Here is a 20849-nt window from a genome sequence, read left to right on the forward strand (position 1 = left end):
AGGAAAAAGATTGCCACATTCAAAGCCACATGGCTCTGAGACTGTTTGCTGGTTCTCAAAAGCTTAACTGGATTGCAAGTTGGTTAAAAGTGATTGTCATTGCTGATACTAACTTAGAAGCAATCAGACCAAGTTCAGAAGAGAACAGGAACATAAACAAATAAATACAAACAGCTGAGCAAGCTCACACAAGTGTTCAGCTGTCACAGACACCTGGGAAATGTCCCTTCCTTAAATATACTCAAGGAAGGGCATAGGCATTAGATGGCAAAATGATTTGACAATCTCTTATCTAAGCTCTTTAGACCTGTGATGCAATTTAAGAAATTCACAATAAATTTTTCATGAGTTCTAAACTATGCAAATTCCCCAACAAGGAAGAATTTGAGCTGTTTTTTATTTTTTTTCCCTCAAGATAGATGATGCAATTATTCTATTACTCTGACATTCACTGCAATGGGAATGTAAAATACTGTTATTCTGATTAGACAGTGTTTTATACTCCACTTTTTGGGACATATGAGCATAAATTTTTTTTTCTTTTTCCATTATCAGGCAGTTGAACAGAAAACATTACTGACTGACGTTTATATCAATGAGGCTAAATAAAAACACAGATGGCTTCTACTAAGTGAAGGAACTGAAAGTAATGATGTGCTATCTTAAGCCACTGTCCTGCAAAATCAGGGACCAGGATAAACAGAAATCTGATTATTCTAGCTGAGTAAGAAAGCTCAAATAAACATAGCCTCTCTCTGTCTGAATCCTTGTCTACACTAAAAAATTGACTCATTTTAAAGAATAGTTGTCATAATAAGTCCCTTTGAAGTCGTACTTGAATTTTTCTACACAAAACAGTGATTCAACATCATTTTGGAAAAGACCCATGAGACAACTTTTTTAGGAAAAAAGAGTGTAACAGATTGAGTCAAAGGACCCAGAGCTGTGAAATGAAATTTCAGGTGTAGGCCTTTCCCTGGCCCGAAGAACGGCAAAGCAAGAGTAAGAATGAGTTATCATTTGACTTGTCTCATGGGTCTTTCACATTTGTATTCAAAATTAAACAGAGTAAATAAAACATACTGTAGTCAGATACATACTTTTTTAATACATCAGATTTGAGAAAAAAAGCCAACGAAAATGTTTGTACACATTTATGAAGGTTTCATAGGTTCAGATATTTCTATTTTGAAATGGTCACAGTTAATCAGAATTTAAAAATAAAAACTAAAATTGAAATAGTATATAAACAGTAAATAAGTTTTGTTTTGCTTATAAACTCTAATGCGTACAAAATGGTCGAAAATGCACTTTACATCCATATTTCATCTCGTTATTACTGGTATTCAGCTGTAATAATGTAAAAGAAGATGACTGCTTTTTCCATTAACTCAGAATGTGACATTGAAAATAGTCTATCCTTATCCATACATACAGCTTCATTCATCCACACCTTGCTTAACCCTATACTTTATAAAATCACAAAAATTAAAGCCTAAATTATTCTCTTAATATGAACCTTGTTTTTGACAAATTGTCAATAGTTTCACCACTTACTGGGTGTGTTTGTATTGGCTTTGTCTGTAGCTCTGATTTTGTCATTAAAGTGTTTTCTTCTGCTAGATCTCACCTTTTAGACTGCTGAAAAGAGCTATAAAAAAAAGTCTATTTAAATGGAACAGAATTTATGACAAAAGGGTTGCATTAGTTTCAAAATGCCTAAAACTCCAGTCCCTATTAGACTTTTCCATCAGTGGATGGATTTCTGACCATTTCAATACCAAGGAGTCAAAGAAATTATTGAAAAGTTCTAGTAATTGCAAAATATTAGTCTATTCCTTAGGATTTTTCTATATAATTTCTTTTTGTAAGACTTAATCCAAACTACTTTTTAAATGCCTTGGGTGCAGGGCTGTTTCCATTTGCACGGACTAACAGATCTTCAGTGCAAGATTTTTCATGATACCTTAATTGATCTTATTTTCAACTTCATCCAGTTAGCTGTTTTTATACACCCTGGAGACATAGTAAATAATTTCTTTCCCTTTTTCTCCAGGTACCATTCAAATAACAACAAATGGTTGCAGCTTCAATTTAGTCAAATTTACTTAGTGGGTTGTTTTTTTTTTAAATCTTGCCACACACCCACACATTTAACATCACATGTCTTTATCATCAAACCAGAGCCTCCATCAAGACATCAAATGCAAAAGTGGCAGATGAGAAACACTTCATGAGTGGGTGGGGACCCTCAAAGTTTGTTGGTACTGGAGAAATAGCTCTGTTGCACTTGTCACTGGGATAAAGAAAGCCTCCTATGCAGACTGCAGATAGGCACAATGTCCTGCTTTCGACAAGTGAGATGGGTGGCAACCTATCTCCCCTGAGTGTTCAGCTATTCTAGACAGCAAAAGTTTCTAAATGAGTTTTTGCTTTGGATCATTTTCATGTTCTTTAAAGAGAGGTTAGCCAAAAATTTTCTTCTGTATTCATAATTTAATTTCATAAGTTTTCACTACCTAAGATGGATCTAGGTGGTTTAAGTGATAATTCTGTAGTGGAGTCCTCCCTATGGTACTCTTATACACTCTTGAAAACCATAATTCATTTTTATGAATTGAGAGTGACCCCTCCCACTGCACACATTTGGACAACAGATCTCAAAAGGTCATGCCTTATCCATGCCTACATAATAAAAGAGTGTTCAAGTAATCATGTTCAATGTGAACTGCTTATTGTTACCAGTGATCAAGAAGGCAGCAGTGCTGTTTTGCATTTGTCAGATTAATCATATTCTCATTTTGCCCAGTATTCCTAGAAATCCTCCATTATTTGCAGAGCTTTCTATTGAAATATATGGAGGGGGGAAAAAAAGAAAGAAGAAAGAAAAAAAGACAGTATTCCATTTGAAGTCTAGAATAATTTATGCTGCTGTAACAATTTACCAGCATTGATCTCTGTGTAGAAATTCTCCTTACATCAATAGAAAAAGAATGAGGATAAAACATGATCCCTGAAATTGTCTTTTACCTGAGAGTTTTTTAGACAGAACAAGCTGCAGGTAGTGCTATGAACATATTTTCAACCATAATGCATAACCCTTTGAAACAATTAAGGACAAGAAACGTAAAGCAAAGAACTTTTGGCACAGGGTGGGGAAATGGCAAAAGTCCACAGATCCATGGAAAATGAGAGATAAAAATTTAACGCACTTTTCAGAGTGAATATGCAAAATTTTGTCCATTGTCTTTGAATTTACAGTAATAGATACATGGATACAGCTCTCAGGTTATTTGCTGAAGAAATTCTGTGTTCTATTGCTGTTTGAACCTTCTGAATAGGTTTACCCTCTGCAAAACAGTATCCTTGACTTGAAAGAAAACTGAACTATGCTGGTGAATTCTATAACTATTTTACTTGCATTAGTGAAAGAAGACCACATAAAGGAGTCACATAGAACAAGAAGTCCTGCCACCTTCTATGATGCCCCTGGAATAATTAAGGAAGAAGAATTTCAGGTCTGCTAATTTTAGGAGATATTCTAAAGAATATTGTTTGACCTAATACAACAATTTAGCTGAAACAATAGTGACATAATTGACAAAATGACATAATGATTATAGTGCTTTAGACCACGCTATATTAAAGTATGACTCATCACTCAATACACAAGAAGGTAGAGAACTACGTCAAATCCAGCAGTGCAGTGCAGTGCAGTGCAGTATAGTGTAGCTGCAGCCAAAAAAGAAATTTAAAATCAGCAATCTTTTGCTGGTAATTGGGAGAGGAAGGGGATTAATAAAAAGTATGACTATGAATTTTGTTTTACTTTAATGAATTAAATTTTAAAAGTGACAAGGAATAAGTGTGTAATTACAATTAATATTTACAGTCTTTTTAGAAAAATATTTAATACATATTACTATATGAATCTCACACTTCCTCTGGCAATACTTGTAATAGTTTGCTTTATTGAGAAGGGAGAACTATTCCACTCCTCATCTGCGGAAATGATTGGTGAAGTGGAAAAGCAATGATGGAATTTTCTGACATAATTACATTTTTTTATTAGAATACTTTATCAATGATCTTTTTGAAAGAAAAGTTGTACAGTGTAACAATCAAGTATAAAACAGAACTTCCCACGTAACATTTTGAATGTTTTTCTGTAATAGAATTCAATTGAAAACAATACTTTTAAAAACTGCAGTCTGAAAATTAGTTCCTTGAAAAAGCCTTACTTTTATGTTAAAGATACATATGCCTTCTATCAGTGTTCTATCTATTAATACTTTCCTTGATAATAAAAAGAGTCTCAGTTGAAGACATTGTTCAACAGCATGATTATACACCAACGGAAAAGTTACTATGTTAAGCTTTTTCTATTAAAAAGTGTCATGATGTGTACTCACCAGGTGTAAAGTTATACCGAGCAGAAAACCCAATAGATTCTAGTTCACCATCAGCAAAAAATTTAATCCACAGGAATCTGCCGCTGGATTTTATCATAGGTGGATTTTGCTGTCCACAGAAACGTCCAATGATTGGGGAAAAACCAAAAGGTCCATCTCGTACCTCAATATGGTCAAATTTACACTCCCAAGAAGGCTCTATGGAATATTTTTCATCAAAGTGTAGTTCAATGCATTGTCTAGGAGCAGCTAGAGATGAAAAGAAAATTATCATATTATTTTCTAACCCAAGACCCTTCAAAACTAAAGCAAACTAAAGAAAATCAAATCTATCAATTTTGTATGCTTCTTAACATTTTGCTTAAAAACTTGTTTCAAAATTAGTACATCTATATTTTTTATAGATTTCACACTGTCAAATTACTTATCTATTGTTTTCCTTTAAAAAAGTGCTCTTGACAGCGGTGCTTAGCAAAGATAAGAGAGATATCTATGATACAAAGCAAAATATAGTTAGGAATAATTGGTTCAAACACAAAATCTTTTTAAAAAACTTGTAGATTTGGTAAAATACTTTTTTCTTATATTTGGGGGAGGGGTGTTCGTCAGAATGCCTTTTTATACTTTATAGCTCACAAAGACAATGAAGAAGAAGCTGATCATAATTGTGCTACAGTAAGGGCAGATTATATTCCTATATGTATTGCAGTCAATGACAAACTGGAGTGTAATTGCTTATACTGAGAATTACTTATCATCTCATTTGAAACATAAGGACAAATGGAGTGAATTCTCACTTAAGAAAGAACCAGATAAGGATGATAGCTAAAGAGCAAATGATATACTGAAAACCTTGAAGGAACTATATTTAATTAATGGCCAGTCTTCGCGAACGAAGATTTTGGGAAAGGTCTTTTACCTTTCAAGCCTGCGCAATGGATTTTTTAGGTGAGACACAGCATGCGCTGAACTGAGCCCACCCTTTAATCCTAAGGTTCATCTGCCTGGGCCAAGCAAGCTTGGACAATGGCAGTGAGGTCCTCAGGACATAGGTTTGTTTAGAGTGACCTTCTCATAGATGGATGGCCTCACAGGGCTAACGGGCTCCATCTGCCCGGGGGACTGGGAATCGAACCTGGGTCGCAGCAGTGAGAGTCCCGCATGCTAACCACTAGGCCATCAGGGGTCCCTGAAGGAACTATATAGTGGTCACTTAATTAGACATGAAGAAGTTCCATCCTTTATGTTAGGTACTAAGTCTAGTGACAGTCAGAATGATCTATAAAACAAATATTCCCTGGCATCTCCTGCATAAGGCAAAAAAGTTCCTGGTAGAATTATAGTATTTTCTTAAAAGGAGAAAAAAATATCATGGTTTGGTCCACAAATTTTAACAGATGCAGCCCCCCTAGGTGCACTATTTCCTATGCTTAATCCTTCCATAGCAAAAACTGTATGCCTTCAGTGTCTAGGCCATGATGCGTTAGAGCTTTTTGCTGACAAAGCCTTCTGCTAAAGCAAAGATTTGTTGTGTCATTGCCTGCTATGCCTCTCGTGGGATCATGTCCTACACTTTACACATATTGGAAGAGGTTGGAATTGCTATGAGCTTTGCCTGAGTTACCATTCTTTTCACACAAAAACATGCAATATCAAAGTCCAAGCCAGGCGCATAAGCTTCATATGGACACTGCTGCCACTCCAGCAAGTCAGTATCTCTCCATTTCTTTCCTCAAGATTAATACAAAACTGTTAACATGACCAGAACTTAGATCTTGTTTGGATTTTGAAATGTTTGAAAATGAAGTTTTTGTTATAAACTCATTAGTGACATAAGAAAAGAGACTATTTAAAATTAATGGAATAAGAAGACGACATCAGGTAAATCTTGAAATCTTTACATAAAAGCGCAGGGTCAGAACCCTTTTACAACTATTTCATGTAAATAAATACAGTGTCTTTTGACAAGAAGCATTTAAGTAGTAAGTCAATAAAACACATTATTGGAAAAAAAAGATTTTAACAGCTTTGCTGACAATGTTAATATAATTGGGTGATTGATATTTACTGAAACATATAATTTAACATAAGAAATAAACCTTCTTTACTGTTCTCAATTTGAAGAAATTCACATTTAGAGAAGTACTTAATACTGACTTGTCATTTATACCAATTTACAGGAAATTTGTGATCTTTGTGCCCATACAAATTCAAAACCAAAGCAATCTATGAAGCTTTTCATATAATTGCACCAAATTCACAGTCCATGTAAAAGAAACCACTTTGAAAGTATGAAAAAAATTTATAAAAATAAAATCAGATATTAAAGCTTGTAAAGAAGATCATATTAATTTTATCCTTGGTGAGGTTTGAAGACCAAAGTATATCTTTTTCGATTATAGTAAAAGATTGAATACCTGGAAGATATCATCGATTAATGTTATTCAGATGTTTCTATCCTTGACTTCACACTTTTATAACAAATATTGATTTAAACTTAACAAAGTAATACTAGGGCAGAAGGGAGTAATCAGCACCTTTCAATCCGGTATCATATTTTTCATGCTCTTCTTTCATTTAAGCAGATTTGTTGAGAAGTGTTCATCATTCACATAAGGACAGCAGAGTTGGGCATCAGAAACTCCATACTTACAATGTTTTAGGTAATCTTAAGAATGCTCATTATGGCTTGAAAATCTTATATACACACTATTCTAATGTTATGCTATTAACCTACCTAAAGCTTTATTGTAATGTTTTAACATCACAAACTAGATATGAAGATTAACTCTGCTACAACTGTGAGTGTCATACAGCATCATAGCCAGTGAATGGCTGCTCTGCTTTCCACAGCCACAAAGAGACACCTGCTTCAAAAATGGCTTATGACATTATTATAACATACTTGTCCTTTATAAACTTTCTCTTTTTCACTGCCTTATTTTGTACCTAGAGGTGGGTTACAAGTGCTGGCCCATAGTTAAACCCATAGCAGGTCTTCTCTGAATCTAAGACTCATGTAACATACATTAAAAATGGGCTTGAGGCCCCTTCTGAGTTGTAGCTTAGTCATTTGATGTGATTTTTGCTGTTGAAAAGGAGCCAATTACACCCTCAGTATAATATAAAAGGAGTCATTGGGGGTAAATGAGACAGTTACACACGAGTTCTATTGACGAGGTGAATGCACAATCTGAGAAAAAGCATAATTTTCACAACCTCTGTGTAGTGCTCTGAATCTCACACTGCAGACTAGTTTTACCATCAGAATATTGCTATAGTTTACACTTCTCTGTTTTTATTTATTTTTCAACAAAGTCAAGATGAGGATTTTCCTAGTGAAGCTCAGATCTTGCTACAGATCAAAGATAATCACATCAGCTCAAGGAGGACTCAAGAGTTTTCGATTTTCCCCAAAGCTCCCATCAGTAGAGGCTACTTCACTATAAGAAAGGAGCACTGAATATTCATTAACACCACTTCTCCATTCCTAAATAAAACAAGGATAAGAATTGAATCTAGGGGCTGGACCACTGGCTGTTCATACTCCTTAAATGTTAAAGTCACATTCTAGCATCACTTTGGCTGTGCCAGTAGGAGCTGCCAAACCCTGTTAGGCATGATGTGGTGGCTCGCATCAGTCAAGGATCACTCACTCCAAGTAGTTTGTATCTGTACTCTTCACTTGGAAGGTAAAAGGAGTTGAAATGTACATGTGCAATGGTGCCTATGGGCCTTAAGGCCAGTAAGCATATCCAGACCTGTTTCAAGCACTAGAATAGGTAACTGCCCATGGCAGAGCCTGCTCTGCAAGCTAATCCAAACAGGACTAATTCAAAACTCCTTTCTCCTGACTCTCCTGAGGAGTGTAACACTTCATGTTTCTCTAATTGTATGTAACTGTGGGGTGCAATACACACATCCATGCAACTTTTCATTACGTGCTTTCGAATGCACCTCTGTGCTTCATCTTAACATTTAGTTAACGGTTAAATGATTTGTTTGCAATAACCTACAGAAGATATAAAATGAATCGTATCTTTCTAGAAATAAAGGATGAAATCACATAATTCCAACTCTCAACTTTAACTTCCTTTTAGCAAAAAAAGGTATATTTTCAGATTTATACTCTGGATTTAACTAAGGATTTCTTTGTCAAACACAAGCTAAAACAAGTAGCTATTGTATCAATACACATCTTGTGCCACAGCTTTTGCAACAAAGTTGGGCATATGTGGTCACAGCAAAACTTAGAGAAATAAAGTGAGAACAAGTTCAGAATAATGATTAATAATATTGTGTGTGTACCTATAGAAAAACACAACAAACAAACAAAAAATCTGGAATATGCAAATCTTCCAGAAAAGGCAGGATGGAGTGGCCATTTCTGGTATCCTTACTCACAGGCAAAGCCCACTCACATTTTCAGAACTTTTTCTGTGGCTATGATATCAGGAAAAGTTGTTGTCAACTCCAAATGAAACATATTGAAGCTGTCTCATAAAATGATTTTATTTCGAATCTCAAAAATCTTCCATACTTAGCTTCCAATTATATGTCTTCAAAAATATTTAATACCAAGGAAAGACTACTTAATGCTTTCATGTCTTGTCATATTTTTCATCTAATTATCTTACACAAGTGCTGTCTTGAGATTTTACATCCAATAAAAAAAAAAGGCATTGGATTCCAGCTTGCAGTAGAACAGTTGCAGCAAAACCACACAATTAAGGTTTTAATTCTGATCAGCCTCTAAGTCTGTGTAACTGACAGCTGAAGTTAAGTGAAAAATCTGTTTCAATTTGCCGCACTGCATGGAAATGAGAAACTGAATTTAACACCTACCCCCATCTCTCTGAGCTGCTACCCTACTAATAGTTTTCAATAATCCTCAGTCTTTCTGGTTGTCCTGCTATTATAGATACGAAAGCCACATACATCCTCCTTTTAAAAGAGGATTCTTTTCTTGTTTTGATGAAAACTTTTTGAACACAAAAATCACTGTGAAATACAAAAGGACTTTGAGCAGATGTTTTTCATACAGTGATAACGTGACTGTTTTCTAACACCTGTGAAATATCTAGGATTAAAGAGTTTAATGGTCTTTTGTGAGAACACGGAAGACCTTCAAAAGTGCTAGCTCTAAACGTCCACAAACATGTAAAATGGAAGACTCATTTCATATCTATATGTAAATCAATTCAGGCCCATAACTATATTTATAAATAAATGCTTAATTATTTAAAACTAATGAACTGATAAAATCTTACAAGTATTTCACTTATAGAATTTCCAAAACAATTCTCAAGTTATAGTGTATAAAGTATGAGTATACCACTCCCCAAATATTTTTAATAGAAGCAAAAGCCTTTGCTCCTACAAAATCTCCTGTGCAAATTTCCATTTGTAGCACACATGCCAAATGTTCTGCAGTCTGGTAAAGGCTAATGCTGTCACTGCTGCAATTGCTCTGGGCAGCTGTGAATTTTGCCAGGTTAGAGTCATGAATATGCAAAATAAGGGTGCAATTTGGCTGAAGAGGGAATTTAATGCGTACGCTCAGCTATTTCCTATGTTTTCTATATGCCAAATAAGACTGAAAGAAGAAGACAAAAAAACCAAATTTTCATTGTGTTTTGAAAGGCAGATGGGACTCATCAGAAGTGCCTTGTGGTAATGCATCCTTCCCCAACAAGCTGCACTGTTCACAGATATCCTGCACTCATTCATGACATTCTTCTACAGCATAACAATTTTTGTACAGAGTCCATGATTTCTAGATGACCTAAAGAATTTCTCTTAGAAAGGCATTCAACCTGGGCTTTAAAATTCCTACGTGTTCCAATAGTTAATTATCATTACTACTGAAACAGAAGTTAAAAAAAAAAAAAAGGAGAGAAAAAGAAAACGTATCTAAGAAACTTCTAGCTGTTTGATTTGCTTAATCTTTGACTGCTAGGATAGAAGTTCCTGCAGTTAGAAATCCTCTTCTTTTTCAGAAATTCAGTCTATGATCATGGCTACTTTTGCCAGCTCCTTTACTTCATCTAAGTAATTCTGACATGATAAAAGGCTTGCATACGTTTAAGATGAGCTACAATGTGAAGGAAAAAAGTTGTAACATGAGATGAAATTCAATTTTTCTACAACACACTACATGCTGGAATCTTTGCTTAAGACCACAAAAGTCAACAGGAATTGCATTTGAAGGAAGTCATCAGAATTTGCCCTACAATGTGTTTGATAGCAAAAAATGAAGGAGTCAGGAAGGAACCTAGTGATTCATGTATGTATTTATAACCACATCACATAGTTTTCAGCATGATATATATACAGTCCTGGTATGCTGAACTTTCTAAGACATACGAAGGGGAGATGGCAACGTGGTGATGCTATTGCAGATCACATCGACAATCCCTCAAGTTTGGTACTTGGTATTCAAGAGCACCCAGAAGCTATTTGAAGCATATTGGAATTTCAATAATAAATATAGAAATAAAATGCATATGGAGATGTTTCTGTTTTAGTCTAAAATACTTATGTCCTTTATGAGCCAGGATCATCCTACAATTTCCAAAAATTGTTATCTGTTCTCAAAGATATTGCTATCAGTAAAATAATTAATCTTTCTTTTTTTGCAATCCTTTAATTTCAATATATTATGCCAATGACTTCCACAGAATATAAAAGATATTGGGAAAAGTTTATACTTGCTAGTCTTCTTATCATTTTCTGCTATTTTGTAAAAAGAATACGTATGGACAAATAATGATTTTTTGTAATTTAATTGTAATTACAAAATAGTATTTGTTGATTTTAAGTGCTTCTTTTGCCTTTTTTTGAAATCTGCCATATTTTAAAATGTTATTGCTCAGACATCTTACTATATCCCTGTTTATTTTTGTGACATTTTCCAGACATGACTATTCAAGATTTTTTTTAGAGGACAGAAATAGACACGGAGAGATCTGAGCTGAAAATGTTGTGCAATTCATGGTTCTCATCAAATTATGTACTGATAGAGCTGCTTTCATTTTGGGTTTTAAAATGTCCAGTTACAATCCAAATCGTTCATTAGGCTGGATGGGAAGATGAAAATATCAGAGCCATAAAAAATTGCATGCAACTGTTTTTTACCAGATTGAGTTTTCCCAGGAAATATAACAAGACGTCTGTTGTTTGAACTACTCTTTTTCCTATACATTGCTCCAAACCTGTCAACGTGGAATTTCGTCTTCATTATAGAATTTGGCTGACTAAATCTTGCCTTCATAAAGTGTTCTTAGACATTTCTATTTTTAGCTATTTAAAATCAGGTTATTTTAACACTGTATTTTGCCACCTTTCAGCTTATTAACTCTATTTTTGTAAGTATTCAATTTGTATGATAAAGACAAAAGTCTTTACAGCAACAGGGATTCAGGCACCTTCTTCGTATGAGGAGGAACATCTTACGACTGAGAGATATGGAACTAAAGTTTAAAAAATGTTATTTTTTTGTTCTACACCCTTTCTCTTTAATGATAAAACACCCTGTGTTTCAGATCTTTGAAGATAAAGCAAGCTTAGTTCTTCCCAGTCCACAGGAAGGTTAGATAATTTGATCAATAGATGCAAAAGATCCTGGATCTAGCAACATAAGTGTAACAAAACAAACAAACAAACAAAGTCAAGTTGTACATATTTGATCTATACATTTACTTTTTTTTATAAAATTTATTTGTATTTTAAAACAATTACTAAACTATGAAAGAATTTAAATGTTTACATCTGCTTAAGTTTCATCCTTTTATGGGAAGACTGACAAACATAAATTTTCTTTAAAGACCTTGTTTGGCTCTGTTATTTATAATCACCTCTTTACTTCTGACTCAAGTCAAGTTGCCTAGCAATTAAGTGTAATTCAGTCATTTTGTTGTGATTTTTTGCCTTTCTGAAAGAGCTTAGCGGAGGTGGGTCTAATACAGTTAATTCAATTTAAATCAGCTCTAACCTTTGGAAATCTGTCTTGATACTACCTGAATCTTTAGTAAAAATAACTACTTCAGTAATTCCTAGTTCCATCATTAATTAATTAATAATTCTGTGAACCAAGCAGGGATAGAGCAACATCAGTGTTATATTCTACATGTACTCAAAACTCATGAAAGAATCTTCTTGGTTCCAGCTACTTGCTATACTGTACTTGATTCAGCTTTTCTGCTATTAAGCTCTCTGACAGAATCTAATTGTTATTACTTTCCACAGATTCATTTTTACAACAATCCTTTCAACATCCATTGTGTTAAGACTGATGAAATTATGTAATTTTTTTGTAATACACTTTTAGCATTTCTTACATCACCTCCATGCCTGCAATTAAAAATTACTCTTTAAAAACTGTGTCTTAGAGCTGTTTGGTGTAAATGTTTATTCTCTTCTGGTTTTATTTTGTGAGGTGTTTTTAGTTTTTTCATTTATTTTCATTTCTTATCAACCATTAGATGGAAAATAATTTTTATACTCACTTTATGGATATTTTCTGTATGACTTCTTTTACTGTACTTTGCCTAGCTGTGTTTGTCACCCCTGATTCCACTATGATAAGTTTAAAATATCTGAATGAAAGTCTAAAGCATTTTTTTTCCTATGCTCATTTTTACTACTCATTATAAAATATTCTTCCATCATGTTACTGCATTTTAGGTTCTACTCATTCTCTGAATATCCTGAAATAAATTGTACTGTATTTATTACCGAGTCATGCATACTTACCACCTGAACTCATTTATGAGTGATGTCAAGATATAAATCAAGAGCTTCTCTAAATCTTGTGTCTTGAAAAGATTTATCATGAGCTTTATCTACCACGACTTTATCTATTCTTCACATATAATAAAATAAAACTTTTTTTTAATGCAGTTGGTAATAAAATATAAAGATTCCTCGTTTGGTCACCTTCTATAATGTAGACACACTCTCTGTCCGGAGGATACTTGTTGGGGTAATTTGGAGAAGTGAAGATGCCTCCTTCTGCATATTTGGTCCAAGTTCCACACTGCACTGGTTTCTGTCCTTCGGAAGCAGTTTGCTTTTCTGTGAAATGATGACATTAAGCATTATACAATTAGCTCACAAATTACTATGTCTATGTGACATTTAGAAGTCTCTTACAGGATAAATAAAACAGTCCCTTCTGTCAGTGGCCTCGAGCTTTTTTGTGTTGAGAGTGGGTATGATCATGGACCTGGGGGAAAACAATACCGTTCTTTAGGGGTACAAATATATAATTCTTACTCAAAACATTTTTTTTTAAAGCAGAGAAGAGGCTTGGATATCTTGGGGAGACATATATGTATTGTTTTTAAAATAATAACCTGTAGGGAAAGCACATGCTTGAGAAATGGAAGACGTGAGTTTTCCACTCATATATCTCAAAAAGCTCAAGCATGTTCTCTATCAGCAAGCTTCATGTCGTAATACAGGAATACATAAGAGTCATAAAAGCAAGAAAAAAAACAGAGAATTAAGATGGTGTATACAAGTTGTTTTAAAATCTGCAGCGTCTTTATTCTATATTCACTGGACAGAAATAGACAGGAGAATTCCTGGAATCTGGTTCATAGATTCCATAGATTTTTGCTGTTTGCTGTAAAATTAATAAATAGCTCTGAGGCCAGGAATCACATCCAAGAACTTTCCTCCTCCTAGGTGAATCATCAGAGAGCAGAGTCAGACCTACTTGTTTGTTTTTTTCCTAGCCCTGAATTGCTTGCATTCCTTTCTACACACTGGCAGAGAGATTGGAGACAAAGGTTTGGGTCTGTTCAAGATGAAGAAGATGAAGGAATCCTTCCTAGGCACCATGCTTTAACAAGTAGGCTAAAATGAAATAGATTCCTCAGAGACAAATATACCTAGGTTGCTATTAAAAGGAAAGATAGTAGGTTCTAGATTGGTTTTGCTCCAACTGAGGTATCTAAGGCCAAAGGTGTCCCATCTGACTTAAGCCCTTGATGTATAGACTCAGGTATTTGAAGTTCCCTCTTACAATCAATGGAGGGAAACAGACACCTTCCAAGGATGATTTTAACCACCTGAGTTCTGACTTATAGTCTGCAAGCATTTCTTTTTCTGCCTGGTCTGTATCTGGGCACAGTTCAACACGGAGCCTAATTTCCTGAAACGAATTCAGGCCTGCAGGGACTGTGCATTTAGACACAGGTTCAGACATACATTGGGCTTAGCAGCATTACCCGGCTTGGGTCTCATCACACTGAGCATCCAAGGCTTTTAAGAATATCTTTCTCTACTCACCCTGCCCAAAAGCACCCACAATACCCAATTTTAGATTTTTAATTATACTTCAAACAAGCAAAAATATTTTAAGTGTACATAGCTCAGTGCCTAAACTAGACTTCCCGGTTTGAAAGTGGGAGCACTTTACAGTCTTAAGTTACAGTCAAATAGAGTCTGCCCAGTACCACTGGATTTTTTTTGTGTGTGTAGAGGCATGTGAATACTCTAAACAAATGGACAAAGCACAGATACTGGAAGTAAATGAGCTACTAAAAATTCCAAACTAAAAATTTCAAAACTAGACTAATAACTCAAATCCATACTTTGGTCTCTAATATACTGTCAGAAAAAAAAAGTCTGAAGTTTACATACCTGTTCCTTTTTTCGTTGCCCCAGACAAATGTAGGATGATTAGACTTGCTACAACTGAAAGAGAAATATGAATTAAGTATCACAGTGTGATTGTGCCTGCAATCAAATTGTACCCATCTATCTTTCAAGAATACAAATTAAATGGAATTACTGTAAAAAAAAGTTTCATGTTTACTTGCATCTTTAAAATGCACATTTTGTATAAACAAGTTTCTTTGTAACCTGTTCTTGTAAATATTTATCTTTGCAAATGTATCCAAATAAAGAGAAGATCTTTTGGGTTTAAAACTAATCCATCCCATTTTTTCTTTTCCTTTAATAATAAAGAAAAACATTTTTACAAATATTTATATAATCACAGTTTGTGTCAGTAATAGATAAGTGTTTGCTTTTAACAGAGGTAGACAAAGGCCTGCTAAGTTTCAACGCCACCGTACTCACTAATGTCTCTCACTATGGCATAATAAAATTTGAAAATGAGTACTGGGAGTATGAAAGAAGTGAGGGGTTGGGTTCTTCACATCCATCAAAGCATTTGCAAATCCCTAGTGAAGTAAATTATTGTGTATGCTTAACAGTCTCATTAATCTAGTTTGTTTGACTTGCCAAGAGGGTGTTGCTTTGTGCTGCAGTGAATCTGCAGCCCATTTTACAAACAGAAATCTCCTCTCTCCAACTATGATAGGACAACTATTCCTCTTGGAAACAAATGTGACCTTTCTGAGACGGACTTCGACTTGGAGATAATTATTGGGTTTCTGGGAATAATTTCCAAATATAATATTTTAACTGGAAAAGGCTAAGAGGCAAACACTTGGGCTAGTCTGATTTGGAAGATCGAAGTGACTAGTTAGCTACCTGATAAAGAAATCATGCACTGATTTTCTTGTCATCACTCATATCTTCTGGCTATCGGAGAAAGTGGGATAGCAAGAGCAGAAGAGAACAGATCCATCAGTTCTTGGAATGCTTGGGGCTTTGCCCCAGCTAGTTTGGCATTGGCCCAAACATAGTGCCCAGGCTGCACTGAAGTTAAAGCGGCGATTAAGTTGCATGTTTATTCTGAGCATTTCAGATCAATCAGTTGCCATTTGTGTGTTGTTGACTGTGATGAAGAACTGATGGACCTGTGGTCTTAAATGTAATTCAATGGCATACTTTCTTCTTATTATCCTCAAGAGACACCAAAGGCCACCATGGGCTGGTAACTATGATCCTTTCAAAGAAGGTGCTTTCATCATTTTCAGCTTTTATACTGCAAATTGTGTGTAATTTTCACCCTGAAGGAAGGCTGTCTCCATATTTCCAGTATTCTGATGGCATTGAGATATCTATTTCTATGTCTTTGACTTTTCCCATGTGACAGAGGGTTACAGACATAGATGATGGCTGCCTTATTAAGCAGGGAAAGGCTGAAATTCTGGGGAAACGAAGGCTTGGCAGCATATTCACTATTTCTAGTCAGGCTAACAGCCTCTAGAGACAGATATTGGCAGCGCTGATAGTTAAAAACTCTTCTGTGTCGTGGGCATCAGTGAGAACACTACATCTTCTGCTCGGATCTGAATGCTACCCAGCCATTCATACCCTTACTCTCCTCAGGGATGAATTCTGGAAATATGTGCTAGCTGGGACTCTGCTGGCTGTGTCAGAATCTAAAGGCAATGCAGGAATCACCCATTTACTAAGTTGCTCATTTACTTCAGTTGTGTTTCACACAGTGAACATACTGTATCTATGCCTGTAATCTTCACCAGCCAAAACCTAATTTCTTTATAGTGTAAGGTGGATTGGTGGTGGAATATGGAACCAGCTGCTGGTGTTCCTTCTGCCCACAAATTTATAAAAGCTAGAATAGGATGCGCAATAGCCAAACAAACTCCATGTGAGAAATGTTTCTTTTTAGGCAGCTGATAACAATTCATATCTGATTCTTACAGGTTCATTTCAAGCATCTTTATCTATTCACTCACCCTTCCTTTTCTATATAGAAAAAAATCGAGTTCAGAGAAGTAAAGAGAGTTGGTCCAAGTCACAGATATATTATTACCAAGATGACAGAAAGAAACACAGGTCTTTTCAGTTTCAGCTGTAACCGCTAGAAAGGATCTTTCCAAATCACAGAGCTATGTTTTTCCAGAGCACAGAGCTATACTTACATGTCATTATGTCAGTATTGATTATTAATAGGGAGTGAATCTTGATAATAAAATCTAATGGACAAGAAGAGACTAAGAGATTAAGTTTGTTGGGGTTTTCTGTACTTACCACATCTAACATTATAATAGATAAAAGGAAACACTTCTCCCATATTAAAAAAAAAAAAAGAGAGAAAACCTCTTGATTTAGTGTTATTAACACCAACAGCACCAAAATATGTATATTGACAGAAAGTAATTAAAATTATGGCTTCATGGGACAAGACAGCACAATATATTTTAATTAAGCAGACAAGGCAGACCATTTTATTCTATGATCTCTTGCCTTTTTCTTTCTCAAGCCACAGAAAAAGAACAGTGCTTTTCACAGAGGGGGAGAAAAAAAAAAAGACCCCAAAGAGACCAACCATGCAATCTTCACTCATTTAAAACTGTCACTTGGGAAGCATTGGCAGCATGGCAACAATATTGTGATTATCTCGGTTTGGGAATTATTTTAAAGAAGTTTCCACTAAATTTCTTGTTGCATTCTCACTGTCTTCCTCCTTCTCCTTTCCCTCCTAATCATGGGTGTAATTATAATCATGCTTTCTAGTGCCATTCTGATTACGCATCTTTCCCTCTTTTTAGACCTCTGTATTTTTTTTCATTACAAGCTGTACATTAAGAGATTTATCTCTTGGCTAGGCTTTCAGGAGGCTGTGATTTGGCACAGACGTGGCTTAGCCTAGCGAAGAGTTGCTGGACGAGCAATACCTGGCCATAGCGCTATTGTACAGGTGTGGGCGCAGAGGGAAGTGCTGGAAGGCACTGTGCCCAGTCAAGCCCCTTCAGTACAGAGGACCCTCTGCAAAACAGAGGCGGGAGATGGGATCCCACCCGCGCAGACTGAGGCCCCTGGGGGTGTTCGACGAGTAGGTGATACATTTCGGTGCCTCCTTACCGCTCCTGGAGGATTTCGGCCGATGGGGCCGCCCCCGCCCCGCAGACCTGCGGGATCCGTGCCCGGTGTGGCCGCCCCCGCCGCGGCTCTCTGCACTGCCCCGCGCCCCCATAGCCGGTACGAGCCACGGCTGGGGCCGCACCGCTGCGGACAGCGGGGGCTGTGCCCCCCTCTCCCCGGCACGCCAAAGGCCACCAGATGCGTCGCGTCCAGTGAAAGCCTCCAGCCCTCGGGAGCGTGTCCCGCCGCCCCACGGCGCTGGCAGACACGGGCTCCCCCCCGGAGCACCGCAGCGCGGTGGGGGATAGGGTGCTGTGTGTGCGGAGGAGAGTTCGCCCCCTCGCCGCGGAAGTCTGGGCGTCCCGTTACGCCAGTTGTGGAGGCAGCGGAGGGCAGGATCCCGTGCGCGGCAGGGGAGCTTGGTCGGGGATGTTGGGCTGGGAAGGGGGAGACAGATACTCACTGTGAAAGAAGCTGCGCCCATGGGTCATGTCTGTTCCTTACACAAGGGGCTTCGGTCTCCACTAATTCCATTTAGATACGGGAGGACTTCCAGTGGCGGGGAGAGGATGGAAGTAAGAAAAGAAGAAGAAAAAAAGAAAAATCCCGAAGCCCCTACACGCACAGCACAGCGAAGCAGCCCTTCCTCGCCCTCGCTCTCCCTCACCGCCTTCAAATGATCACCGCCGGCTCAATCCCATCACACCCGAGCGATCACCAGCACCGCCAGGAGCGTTGCATCGCGGCGGCGGGCAAGGCGGCGGCGGCGGCCCGCGCATCCAGGTGCCGGCGGGCGGCGGCGGCGGCGGAGCGAGCCGAGCCCCTAGTCACCAGTTTCATACAGAACCAAAAGCAGATCGAAGCATTTCCTGCAGGACTCCGAGCCCAGCGACTTCCAGCCCTTCGGCTTCTTTTGATGCATTGAAGAAGGGATTAATGGGTCCGTCATCAGCTCCCTGTGCTTGCTCCTCTGAAGGGGTGGGGGCGCGGGCGGGAGGGAACCCAAAGAGAAGGGGTGGGGTAGAGAAAGATTTACCAAATAGGGGATTTAGTCATATTTGTGTGCAATGAGATCCTTATTAGAGAAGAAATCCTTTAAAATAGAATAAATCCATTTTTGCAAAACCCTCTCCCTGCGCGTCGCATAGTATCAAGTGGTAGCAGCGGCAAGAGGCTGAAAACACATTGCACGGTCTGAAATCCCCTCGGGAATGGATGAAGCGAGAAAGAGATGAATGAGGATAGATAGATGCCCCCTCACTTCTCCAGTCCAGGGCGAGAAGCAGAAGAAAGCCCTGGAGTCTCTTCCATTCATTCAGTGCAGGGGAAAGGGAGGGGATGGGTGGGAGGGCGGCAGTGGTGGGGAAGGAATGATTTCAAAACTGGGAAAGGAAGACCAAGAGGAGAGGGATCCTTTCCCCTCCCCTAGTCAGTTCATGGATCAGACAAAATGCTCATGGGTTCCTCCTTGACCTGCACCTGCTAAAAGGAAATTGAAAAGATTTTCCCCCTTGAGAAGTGACTTCTTCATCTACACACCCACACCCACGCACACAGACACGCACACACACGCGCACAAAAGGGAGCAATAAAAGTTTATCTGCTAATCCTCCGGCCACACATATAAGGATTGCCTCTTCCAATCAGCCCAGAGACAACTGCAAAATCTCTCCCTTTCTCTCCCGCCCTCGTCTCCTGTCTAGACCTCTAGAGGCGGTTTATCCTCCCCAGCTACATCCCACCCCAAACACCCATCCCTTTGACGAGACTGCAGAGGGCTAGTGGTCAGGGCGGGAAGGGAGGAGAAGAGAGTAGAGCACGGAAAATATAGTAAGAGTACTGAGAGAAGCTGAAATGGTCTCAGCGGAAGAGGGAAGGAGGAGTGAATGAACAGAGAGGGCTGTATCCCTCCTTGGCCCCGGGACCTGGCCCTACAGAGGCGCGGCAGCGGCACCTGACTCCCGCAGCCCCGCGGCCCCGGCACTCTCGGCCCGGCCGAGTGGAGGGCGGCAAGAGTGGACAGGGGCAAAGCGCACTGTTGGGGCGGCGAAGAGGGCCGAGGAGAAGGGAAGATTTGTACTACAGAACTGCGAGGGGAGCAAGATAGGATCTCCTGGGCTCTCTGCACTGCTGTTGCTGCGGCCAGGCTGGGGAAAAGCCGACGCGGGAAAGCCGCCGACCCCGGCGGGTATGGGGGCAGTACCAAGGGACCCTGGTTACCACCAGCTCAGGCCCCCCACGCCGCAGCAGTGCCTCGGAGGCGGGGCCGGCCCCGCTCCTCCTTTCCCGCAACCTGATGCTCATGCCGTTTGCAACAAGAAAAGTGTGTCTGGAAGCGCAGCCGGGGCGGGGAGAGGAGGGGGAACGGTGCGGGGGTGTCGTGGAGGAGCCTGTAGATCAAATAAAACTGAAATACAGTCCGGGATTCTCCTTTGCGCGGATGCGGAAAGGCACAGGGGAGGTGAGCGCAGGTCGGACGGCGTCGATGGCCGTGTGCCGGCGCCCTCGCCGCCGGGCCCGGAGCGGCGGGGCACACCCGCGGGGCTGGGCTGCCCGCTGTGGCCGGAGCGGGTCCTGTCCCCCAGCCCGAAGGCAGACCCAGGACTGGGGGGCAGTGACACGGTAGCCGGGAGGCCTGTTGTCTTTAGGGCACCTTTTAATGGGGAGAGTACCCTTACTGCCTTT

General features: G+C 38.6%; 1 protein-coding gene across 2 annotated transcripts in view; it reads right to left on the reverse strand.

Moving 5' to 3' along the window:
* Nucleotides 1–19717, reverse strand: part of NETO1 (neuropilin and tolloid like 1) — a 65120-nt gene extending 45403 nt beyond the window's left edge. The window contains exons 1-4 of one of the 2 annotated variants that reach the window (XM_027678170.1): nucleotides 18628–19702; nucleotides 15063–15116; nucleotides 13350–13487; nucleotides 4413–4661 (exon numbers count right to left, since the gene is read on the reverse strand). In XM_027678170.1, coding sequence (XP_027533971.1) covers nucleotides 4413–4661; nucleotides 13350–13487; nucleotides 15063–15116; nucleotides 18628–18655 — 469 coding nt within the window. In that variant the 5' untranslated portion in view covers nucleotides 18656–19702. Of the gene's footprint in view, nucleotides 1–4412; nucleotides 4662–13349; nucleotides 13488–15062; nucleotides 15117–18627 lie in introns of both variants that reach the window. The other variant, XM_027678178.1, reaches the window with a different exon arrangement.
* Between the last annotated feature and the right edge of the window lie 1132 nt (nucleotides 19718–20849).

Source organism: Neopelma chrysocephalum, unplaced genomic scaffold (assembly GCF_003984885.1).
Source record: "Neopelma chrysocephalum unplaced genomic scaffold, ASM398488v2 Primary Assembly neopelma1_22b, whole genome shotgun sequence".
Taxonomy (NCBI): domain Eukaryota; kingdom Metazoa; phylum Chordata; class Aves; order Passeriformes; family Pipridae; genus Neopelma; species Neopelma chrysocephalum.